Below are 12,299 nucleotides of genomic sequence, written 5' to 3' on the forward strand. Positions count from 1 at the left end.
TTTTCTTTTTTCATCTATACTGATATGATTAAAGTCTTAAGAAGAATGTCTATGCTGTGTTTTTTCCTTTTATGTTTTTATTTGTTTTTCCCTCTATTACATTAAAATATCATCCTCATTTGATGTTTTTTGTCACACTTTTAAGGATTTATTTATAACTATTGTATTTTATCACTCATTAGATGCATGCTTTTATAGATTTTAATTATTTTACGGATCTAATAAAAAAAGGAGCATACGTGCAAAATATGTTTCCGTAAACTAGTTACCATCTATACCAGCAAGGAAAAGAATGCATATTTAAAACTAAGCCTTAAGAAATGTCTTGTGTGAAATCTTTCCTTGCAAGGATGGATATCTACCATGCACTTTTTGTTGAGTCACATCCTATTTGTCTCGAATTTTCATATGTCACTTCAATCTAATACATCCACCTGTTAATGTTGAGTCACATCTAATTTGTCATCAATTTTTATGTAGCATCTTACGATACGTTCAAATATCAATATTGAATCACATCTGATCTGTCTTCAATTTTTACGCATCACCATATGTATTTATTTTCATTGCACTTAAATATCATATGCACTAATTTATCAACTATTCTTTTCCTTTGTTCATTTTAATTCATATTCATGACTATATCTAATAACTATGACTCTCATTCTTTTCATATTTGTAACTTTCCATTATTAAGAGATACTACCTGAATTTTGATTGATTGTGAAAGAAATGTGTTGATAAGAACTCGAAAAATCATGTATTCATTTTGTATTTCTTTTCCATTTATATTGTTATGATTAAAGTCTTAAGAAAGTCCTGTGTGTTGTATTTTTTCTTTTATGTTTTTATCTGTTTTTCCCTCTATTAGACTTCTTTAATTTGATCTTCTATGAATTCTCAAATGTTGTAATTATGTATGTTAAAATTAGTTATGTATGGCTTTATTTGAAGTTTTCTAACTACTAACTGAAGTTTAAATTTATAGTTATTAGCGTAAAAGGAATTCATTATAACATTAAACTACCATCCTCATTTCATGTTTCTTGTCACACTTTTAATAATTTATTTATAATTGTTGCGTTTTATTACTCATCAAATGCATGTTTTGATAGAATTTTAATCATTTTACGAATTTATAAAAAATTGCACGAGACACACGTACAAAACACGTGTCTATAAACTAGTTACCATCTATATTTAAAGATAAGCCTTAAAAAATACCTTGTATGAAATCTTCCCTCACGATGATCGATATCTACCACTTTTGTTGAGTCACATTCGATTTGTCTTCAAATTTACGTGTCACTTTAATCTAATACGTCCAGCTGTCAATGTTGAGTCATATCTGATCTGTCCAAATACCAATATTGAAGTACATGTGACCCGTCTTCAATTTTTACGTATCATAATACGCCCAACAATAAATATTAAGTCACATCTAATCTGTTTTACCATTCAGTTAATTACATTTATATCAAATGACTCAAATTGAAACATCGCAAAATTTTGTTAATAATGTGTGCAAAAAGTTTTAATTATTTTTCTCCCTAGACTAGGAGTTGTTTGGTTTGAAGACAAGTTATGCTGAAAATTGGAATTACCGATGCTGAAATTCATTATGGTGATATTATATTTTATTAATCGTTTGATTCACAGTATTAATAATAACATGAATTGCATAATTTTTAAGAAAAAATTGTTTGTTTTACAAAAATATCCTTCATCTACCTTATTTAGTAGAAAAGTGATTTGAAGACCTCATGGATATTTTTGTAATTGTCATAGTTTTATCTCAAAACAATCAATCTCGATACTATTATTTCCACCTTCTCACAAAGTAATATATCATGATACTAATTACTAGTCCTGGTATAATTTTTCTCAGAATCAATAAATAAAATGGAGATAAAAGAATACTGACTTTTTACCTTAGAACTGTCTAGATTCAGTCCTCGAGAATAAAAAGCTTCTTGACAAGGAGCGTGTTCAGTAAATTTAAATTAATCTGATCAGTAAATTTAAAGTATACTGTGGCTGTTGCATTTTATTACTAATTAGATGCATGTTTTCATAGATTTAAATCATTTTACGAATCTATAAAAAATTACATGGAGCACACGTGCAAAACACGTGTCCGTAAACTAGTTACCATCTATACAAGCGAAGAAAAAATGATGTATTTTTCCTTTCAAAATGATGACTCACATCATTTGTAAGTCTTGCTTTGGGAGTGCCGTCGCTGCCTCCACAAGCTACATCTTGCATCTATGAGCCGCTATAACTATATGAGTTTTTGCCCTAGTAGTGAAAATATCGATTGGGGGTTGGATGGGCGGCAGAGGGTTATAAGTTCTATAAAAATATTTTCCTGTTAAAATTTTAGTAGTTGTTTGGTTACAATTTGGTTGAGATTCAAAAATAAAAATTATTTTTGAAGGGTATTTTTGAGATTAAAAGTTTTAAAGTTGGAAGTTTTTTTTGAGTGAAACTTGAAAATACTCTTAAAATATATTTTTCATACTTAAAATTATGTATTTCAAACTTGATAAACAAATACTTATTTGAAATACTTCCAAAATATTAAGTATTTCAAATATTCGATTTATTAACAAACAACTCTATTAGATAAATGACAAGAAATTACTTTGCGTTTTTTTCGCCACCCCTCAAATATAAGGAAAACAAATAGTACTTGATTAGTACCCCTTTGTCCCAAAATAAGTATACATAGATTTGTATGTTTTGCACGAGTGTTCCATCATTTTAGGGATCTATAAAAAATTACATGGGATACACGTGCAAAACACGTGTCCGTAAACTAGTTACCATCTATACAAGCGAAGAAAAAAATGTATTTTTCCTATCAAAATGATGACTCACATCATTTGTAAGTCTTGCTTTGGGAATGCCGCCGCTGCCTTCACAAGGTACATCTCGCATCTATGAGCCGCTATAACTATATGAGTTTTTTTCCTAGTAGCGAGAATATCAATTGGGGGTTGGGTGGGAGGCGGAGGGTTATAAGTTCGATAAAAATATTTTCCTGTTAACATTTTAGTAGGTGTTTGGTTACGATTTGATTGAGATTCAAAAAATAAAAACTATTTTGAAGGGTATTTTTGAGATTAAAAGTTTTAAAGTTAGATTTATTTTTTTTGAGTGAAAATTTGAAAATACTCCTAAAATCTATTTTTCATACTTAAAATTATGTATTTCAAACTTGATAAACATATACTTATTTGAAATATTCCCAAAATATTAAGTATCTCAAATATTCGATTTATTAACAAATAACTCTATTTAGATAAATGACAAGAACTTACTTTGTGTTTTTTTCGCCGCCCCTCAAATATAAGGAAAATAAATAGTACTTGATTAGTACCCCTTTGTCCCAAAATAAGTATACATTGATTTGTATGTTTTGCACGTGTGTTTCATCATTTTACGGATCTATAAAAAATTACACGGAACACACGTGCAGAATACGTGTTCGTAAACTAGTTACCATCTATACAAGCAAAGAAAAAATGGTGTTTTTCCTATCAAAATGATAACTCACATCATTTGTAAGTCTTGCTTTGGGAGTGCCGCCGCTGCCTCCACAAGATACATCTCACATCTATGAGCTGCTATAACTATATGAGTTTTTGCCCTAGTAGCGAGAATATTGATTGGGGGCTGGGTGGGCGGCGGAGGGTTATAAGTTCGATAAAAATATTTTCCTGTTAAAATTTTAGTAGGTGTTTGGTTACAATTTGGTTGAGATTCGAAAAATAAAAACTATTTTGAAGGGTATTTTTGAGATTAAAAGTTTTAAAGTTAAATTTATTTATTTTTAGTGAAAACTTGAAAATACTCCTAAAATATATTTTTCATACTTAAAATTATCTATTTCAAATTTGATTAACAAATACGTATTTTAAATACTTCCAAAATATTAAGTATCTCAAATATTCGATTTATTAACAAACAACTCTATTTAGATTAATAACAAGAAATTACTTTGTGTTTTTTTCGCCGCCCCTCAAATATAAGGAAAACAAATAGTACTTGATTAGCACCCCTTTGTCCCAAAATAAGTATACATAGATTTGTATGTTTTGCACGTGTGTTCCATCATTTTACGGATTTATAAAAAATTACATGGGACACATGTGCAAAACACGTATCCGTAAACTAGTTACCATCTATACAAGCGAAGAAAAAATGATGTATTTTTCCTATCAAAATGATGACTCACATCATTTGTAAGTCTTGCTTTGGGAGTACCGCCGCTGCCTCCACAAGGTACATCTCGCATCTATGAGCCGCTATAACTATATGAGTTTTTACCCTAGTAGTGAGAATATCGATTGGGGGTTGGGTGGGAGGCGGAGGGTTATAAGTTTGATAAAAATATTTTTCTGTTAAAATTTTAGTAGGTGTTTGGTTACAATTTGGTTGAGATTCGAAAAATAAAAACTATTTTGAAGGGTATTTTTGAGATTAAAAGTTTTAAAGTTAGAATTTATTTATTTTTTGAGTGAAAACTTGAAAATACTCCTAAAATATATGTTTCATACTTTAAATTATCTATTTCAAACTTGATAAACAAATACTTATTTGAAATACTCCCAAATTATTAAGTATCTCAAATATTCGATTTATTAACAAACAACTCTATTTAGATAAATGACAAGAAATTACTTTGTGTTTTTTTCGCCGCCCCTCAAATATAATGAAAACAAATAGTACTTGATTAGTACCCCTTTGTCCCAAAATAAGTATACATAGATTTGTATGTTTTGCACGTGTGTTCCATCATTTTACGGATTTATAAAAAATTACATGGAACACACGTGCAAAACACATATCTGTAAACTAGTTACCATCTATACAAGCGAAGAAAAAATGATGTATTTTTCCTATCAAAATGATGACTCACGTCATTTGTAAGTCTTGCTTTGGGAGCGCCGCCGCTGCCTCCACAAGGTACATCTCGCATCTATGAACTGCTATAACTATATGAGTTTTTGCCCTAGTAGGTAGAATATCGATTGGTGGTTGGGTGCGGTGCGCGGCGGAGGGTTATAAGTTCGATAAAAATATTTTCCTGTTAAAATTTTTAGTAGGTGTTTGGTTACAATTTGGTTGAGATTCAAAAAATAAAATTTATTTTGACGGGTATTTTTGAGATTAAAAGTTTTAAAATTAGAAGTATTTTTTTTTGAGTGAAAACTTGAAAATACTCCTAAAATATATTTTTCATACTTAAAATTATTTATTTCAAACTTGATAAACAAATACTTATTTGAAATACTCCCAAAATATCAAGTACCTCAAATATTCGATTTATTAACAAACAACTCTATTTAGATAAATGACAAGAAATTACTTTGTGTTTTTTTCTCCGCCCCTCAAATATAAGGAAAACAAATAGTACTTGATTAGTACCCCCTTTATCCCAAAATAAGTATACATAGATTTGTATATTTAAAGCTAAGCCTTAAGAAATACCTTGTGTGAAATTTTTCTCGTGATGATCGGTATCTACCATGCACTTTTGTTGAGTCACATTCGATTTGTCTTCAATTTACATTTAATTGTCAATGTGAGTCACATCTAATTTGTCTTTAATTTTCATCTATTATCCCATGATATGTCCAAATATCAATATTAAATCACATCTGATTCGTTTTCAATTTTTACGTGTCATCATATAATACACCCAACTATCAATGTTAAGTCACATCTAATCATTCTTACCATTATGTTAATTACATTTATATCAAATGACTCAAATTGAAACTTTGCAAAATTTTGTTAATCATATAGCAAGATAGGGCATGTGTGCAAAAAGTGTTAGTAATTGTTTTTCTTCGTAGATTAGGGGTTGTTTGGTCTGAAGACAAGTTATGCTGGAAATGGAAAATTAATAATGCTGAAATTCATTATGGTGATATTATATTTTATTGATCGGTTGATTTATTAAATTAAAAATAACATGTATTGCATAACTTCTAAGAAGAAGTTGTTTGGTTTACAAAAAAAAGAAAATCCTTCATCCATCTTATTTAGTAGAAAAACGATTTGAGGACCTCATGGATTTTTTTGTCATTTTCATCATTTTATCTCAAAATAATCAATCTCTATTATTTTCACCTTCTCGCAAAGTAATATATCCAGATACTAATCACTATCTTGGTATAACTATTCCCAAAATCAATAAATAAACAGGAGGTAAAAGGATACTGAATTTTTACTCTAGAATAGTCTAGATTCAGTCCTCGGAAATAAAAAACTTCTTGACAAGGAGCGTATTCAGTCCTCGGGAAACTTATTTAGTTTCGAATTCAATAAATTTAATCTCGATACTATTATTTTCAGTTTTTCACCTTCTCACAAAATAATATATCATGATACTAATTACTAATTTTGGTGTAACTTTTCCAAAAGCAATAAATAAACAGGAGATGAGAAAATACTGAATTTTACCTTAGAACCGTCTAGATTTAGTCCTCGGAAATAATAAACTTCTTGACTAGGAGCGTATTCAATTATAGTCAATAAATTTAAATTAATCTAGTCAATAAATTTCGATTCTAATAAATAAAAAGAAAAATACATCACCTATTCTACTACCAATGCAACTAGTAGGTCCAATTGATTGAAAAATCAGAAAATAAATGACAAAAATACAGAAGACCATGACCCTACGCTACCCCACCTCACCCCCAACCCCACTCAACCCAAAACAAACTCTTCACAATTGGCCACTTTGTCTCAACCAAAAAATCCTCTATATAATGCTGACAACACATGCAAATTAGGAATTTCTTCCTTAAAGAACCCAACCCATCTCTCTCAAGAACAAAAAAAAAAACTAGTTTTTTCTTGAAAAAAATAAACCCCCAAGAATCAAGAATGGGTTATACCCTTTTGTTCTTCTTCATTCTTCTCCAAAGTTTGAATCTTTTTGCTATTTCTACAACATTAAAGCCAAATTTTTACTCTCACACTTGCCCAAAAGCTGAATTTATAGTCAAAGAAGTTATGAAAAAAGCTATGAAAAGAGAAACAAGAAGCATAGCTTCTGTTATGAGATTGCAATTTCATGATTGTTTTGTTAATGTAAGAATTTCAAGAACCCCATTTGCCCCCCCCCCCCCCCCTCCCCCTTATTTTTTTCATAAAAATTGATTCTTTTTGGTTGATGTTGTGTGTTCTTGATTTTTTTTCCATAAAAATTGATTCTTTTTGGTTAATGTTTTGAGTTTTTGACTTTTTCCCCATAAAGATTGGTTCTTTTTGGTTAATGTTTAGAGTTCTTGATTTTTTTGCCATAAAAATTGATTCTTTTTGGTTACTGTTTTGAGTTCTTGATTTTTTTCCCATAAAGATTGGTGCTTTTTGGCTAATGTTTTGTGTTGTTGATTTTTTTTTTTAGGGATGTGATGCTTCTTTGTTGTTGGATGATACACCAAACATGCTTGGTGAAAAGTTAGCTTTATCTAATATAGATTCATTGAGGTCTTATGAAGTTGTTGATGATGTTAAAGAGGCTTTGGAGAAAGCTTGTCCTGGTGTTGTTTCTTGTGCTGATCTTTTAATCATTGCTGCTAGAGATGCTGTTGTTCTGGTAAATTTTTCAAGTCTTATCTTTTAACTTACATTTCCTAAAAAAGGAAAAAGATCATTGTTTTTTTATTACTTTTGTGTGTGGGGGGTTGTGTGGTGGTGGTGGGGTGAGGGTAGGGGAGGCAGGGGAGAGGAGGGGGGTTCATTTGTAAGTCTTGCTTTGGGAGTGCCGCCGCCTCCTCCACAAGGTATATTTGGTGTCTATTAACCGCTATAACTATATGAGTTTTTGCCTAGTAGCGAGGATATCGATTGGGGGGGGGGGGTAGGGCGGCGGAGCATTACAAGTTCGATATAAATATTTTCCCATTAAAATTTTTAGTAGGTGTTTGGTTATGATTTGTTTGAGATTCGAAAAATAAAAATTATTTTGAAGGGTATTTTTGAGATAAAAAGTTTTAAAGTTTCTTTTTCGAGTGAAAACTTGAAAATACCCCTAAAATATATTTTTCATACTTAAAATTATGTATTTTCAAGCTTGATAAACAAATACTTATTTGAAATTATCTTTAAATATCACGTATTCCAAATATTTAATTTATTCATGAACAAACAACTCTGTTTAGATAAACGACAAAGAAATCACTTTGTATTTTTCGCTGCCCCTCAAATATAAGAAAAACAAATAGTACTTGATTAGTACCCCTCCATCCCAAAATAAGTTGTTTTTATAATAATTCAAGACTAAAATTAGTAATAGTTTCCAATTATACCCTTACATCAATTCTTAAGAAACATCTACTAGTAATAAATATGCGCAACTTAGTCAAACAATCCATTATATTTACTTTTTTTTTTTAATGAGTGTGAAATGAGCTAAAGCGACTACTGATATTTGTTTTTATCTTTGTACTCATCAGAGTGGAGGTCCATATTGGGAAGTAAAGTTGGGAAGACTAGACAGTTTAACAGCAAGCCAAGAAGACTCAAACCAAATCATGCCAAGTCCAAGATCAAATGCAACGTATCTCATTGATCTTTTTAGCAGATTCAATCTTTCAGTCCAAGATCTTGTAGCCCTCTCTGGCTCTCATTCCATTGGCAAAGGAAGATGTTTCTCCATTGTGTTTAGGCTATACAATCAGTCCGGATCGGGGCGTCCCGACCCTTCCATTGAGCCATCATTCAGAGAAAAGTTAGACAAACTTTGTCCACTTGGTGGTGATGGGAATGTGACTGGAGATTTAGATGCAACACCTGAGTTGTTTGATAATCAGTATTTCAAAGATTTGGTGAATGGGAGAGGGTTTCTGAATTCTGATGAAACACTTTTTACTAACTCTATAACAAGGGAGTATGTTAAGGAGTATAGTGTTGATCAAGAAAGGTTTTTTAAGGATTTTGCTGAAGGTATGGTTAAGATGGGTGATCTACAATTGGGGCGTCCTGGTGAGATAAGACGCGATTGTAGGGTGGTTAATAGCCATCGACCCCGTGTTGAAGTCTTGTTTGAAACTTCAAACAAAAAAGGGTAAAAGTAAAAGTCGCTTTTGTTATTTAATGATAAGGATAGTATAGTAAGTAGATTTGTTTCTATGTATGTTTGATGGTTGGCTATTGGGGTGCCTTAAAAAGATATATTGTAACTTATAGAAACATTATTAGAAATGAGAAAAATAGGCCAATCACTTATTTATGTGTTACATTTTTTTTTTTGTTGCAATGTTAACAATATGCAAAGGAAAAACAGGAGTCTAAATGAAACAACATGATAAGTGAGATAAGACGCGATTATAGGGTGGCTAATAGCCATCGACCCCGTGTTGAAGTCTTGTTTGAGACTTCAAATAAAAAAGGGTAAAAGTAAAAGTCGCTTTTGTTATTTAATGATAAGGATAGTATAGTAAGTAGATTTGTTTCTATGTATGTTTGATGGTTGGCTATTGGGTGCCTTAAAAAGATATATTGTAAGTTTGTAACTTATATAAACATTATTAGAAATGAGAAAAATAGGCCAATCACTTACTAATGTGTTAAATTTTTATTTTTTTTGCAATGTTAAGCAAAGGAAAAACAAGAGTCTAAATGAAATAACATGATAAGTGAGAATCATATAGACAGTTCAGACTCAAGTTTGGAATTGAGACGTAGAGTGGTTATGAACATCTAACGGTACAAAAGTCATTACCGACAAAAAAAAGAGCATAGCAATTCTCAACAAATACACGTTTATCCAAACACGCAACTATTTAATTATAAAATCAGTTTCTAACACTTAAAAGTTCTTTGTCAATACCCTTGGAATCATGGAGTGCCTGTTTAATTAATTAAAGAGGTTTAAACAATTGCTTGCTTGTAATAAGCTACATTACCCAGTGCATCATTAATAAATCACACAACTATGATTCTGGACTAACATAAGATATATAAAATCCAAATTCAGTACAAACATTGACTATATGTGGATCAAATTATTATTATTTATCGGGATCTAATTTACTCGGCATAAAATTAATGAATTTTTTCCACGCTTGATATAAATTTTGTAGGAGTCAAGTTATGAGACATAAGTTATATTAAACACCGTCCCAAATAGAGACAGTTGTGCGATTGATTTGTGCTAATAAGGCTTAGAGGTGGGTTGGGCCTTTTGGGCCAAGTGATCATAATGGGCCTCCTCGTAGGTAGGACCTCAATAAAAAGCCTTATTTTTTTAGAGCAACTTTTACATATAACAAACATAAAAATTATATGTGTAAGTTATAACTATAGTTTGTATAATTGCGCTCCATAACAAATTTTATGTTTGCAATGGAGCTTTTGATTTGTATAATTCGCTACAAACATCCAATTTTATACAAATTGTTCAGTTTTGTATAAATTCATTTATACATTGTAATTTGTATAATAAGATCTGTATTTGTATAATTATAAGTGTATATGACGAAAATATATGTATTTGTATTTGTCTATACACTTTTCTCTCACTTTATACAAACACAAACACATTTTATACCGAAATGTATAAAATGGCTAATTGTATACCGAAAATGACTAATTGTATACCGAATCAGATGACAAAAAAAGGGGATGTTTGCTGCGAATTACAATTAACATAAACTATGGCTATAACATTTAATTTGAATTAATAGTTTGCTATTTCATACAATTTCCCTTCTTTTCTTTTTTTTGTGAAAAGCTCTTTTGAAAAAGAAAATAAAAACATAAAGTTACAAGTTGTTTCATACTTTTTTTTATAAATAAAAACATTATTAACTCTACTATTATATATATAATAACTTTATTAATATTAATTTAAGTCCCTATCACTAAGCGTTGATGATGTTGTTATAAAGCTCAACACACATTCATAATGTTGTTTAATGTTTAATTATCTGATGTGCTGCATGATTGATGTGAAATTTTCCCATTTTCTAATGTCTCCCATGACTAGAGTGGCAAAAATGGGAGTCGGATCGAATATAAACGGATAAAAAATGAGTTAAATAAGAACGGATGTAATATTTAATTTATTTGTATCTAATATTGATTAAAAAATAAGTTAATCGATGGGTATAACATGATCATAAATGAACACAAAGATAAAACTGAAAATTAAAAAATAACAAGTGAATAAATGAGTATTGTTATATGAATATCAGTTGTATATGAATCACTCACATATTCTTCTAAATTATATGTATTGGTGAAATTAATTTTAAAAAATAGTAGAAATACATCCGAATAATCATTTTTTTTATCAAAAACATTCCTCTAATGAATTCCATGAAAAAATTTCATATTACTCATCTGAATATTTATTCTTTAGTGAATTTATGAATAATATCTATATTTGATCTATTATCATTACAATAAAAATAACTTTTAGCGATAATAAATATGCATATATATTAACAAATAGTGCTAAAGTCTTTACCAGCATTAGTTAATTGCTATTAGATCCAATGTTGTTATATGTTTTAGGGACATTTATAAAGAGTGTTAACTGCCTCTAAAAGAATATATTTAACGACAATTAAACTATCATCGTTAATTAATTACTGTTAAAGATATTTTTGATGTATATGATTAGTTATCCAATCTTACATTTAATGGAAAAGGGTCAAAATTGCCCTCGAACTATATGAAATAAACCATTTATACCTTTCGTTACATTTTGGGATAAAAAATGCCCCTGCTGTTATCCTAGGAGACCACAAATACCCTCAAGAGTTAACACCTCAAATTTTTGTTGACGTGGGACTAATCCTTCCACCTAAGCGTTGCCAACTAGGATTAACTACAAAAGAACTAGACCTTTAGCGGCAACAACAGTCGCCACAAAAGCCCAGAAAATCGTCACTAAAAGTTTTTAACATTAAATTCTAATTTTGTGTTTTTTTCTTCATTGTTTTTAAAAAACCAAATATGATATTAATTAAGTAGGAGTTTGAAGACACAATATGTTTTATTTTTATGTCATATGTAAATGTATAATATGTTCAATGATGCATTATATATATATAGTAGGAGATTTGAATCGAGAAGTAATTTTGATTATTTTTCTTAATAATATTGGATGTTTTTAATATGAATATTGCAAGTTATTTATTTTAGAAAATTAGGTCGCAATTGAAAATTAATTATCATTTTTTTTTGTTGAAAAAATAGGTTTTACTAGCGAATGGTTGTTGGAGCCTTAGTCGCCACTAAAAATCACTCATAACCTTTAGTGGCAA

General features: G+C 29.9%; 2 protein-coding genes across 2 annotated transcripts in view; one reads left to right on the forward strand and one right to left on the reverse strand.

The window, feature by feature from the left end:
• LOC125837185 (protein DETOXIFICATION 27) overlaps nucleotides 1-12,299 on the reverse strand; it is a 226,157-nt gene that overhangs the window by 2,650 nt on the left and 211,208 nt on the right. The gene's annotated exons all lie outside the window — the stretch shown is intronic.
• On the forward strand, nucleotides 6,861-9,110 carry LOC125837191 (peroxidase 17). The gene is made up of 3 exons (XM_049516339.1): nucleotides 6,861-7,113; nucleotides 7,430-7,621; nucleotides 8,481-9,110. Exons 1-3 carry the CDS (start codon nucleotides 6,907-6,909, stop codon nucleotides 9,093-9,095), a joined length of 1,014 nt encoding a protein of 337 aa, XP_049372296.1. The 5' UTR covers nucleotides 6,861-6,906; the 3' UTR covers nucleotides 9,096-9,110.

This window comes from Solanum verrucosum, unplaced genomic scaffold, assembly GCF_900185275.1.
Source record: "Solanum verrucosum unplaced genomic scaffold, falcon-dt-bn FXZP01000165.1, whole genome shotgun sequence".
In the NCBI taxonomy this organism is placed as follows: Eukaryota; Viridiplantae; Streptophyta; class Magnoliopsida; order Solanales; family Solanaceae; genus Solanum; species Solanum verrucosum.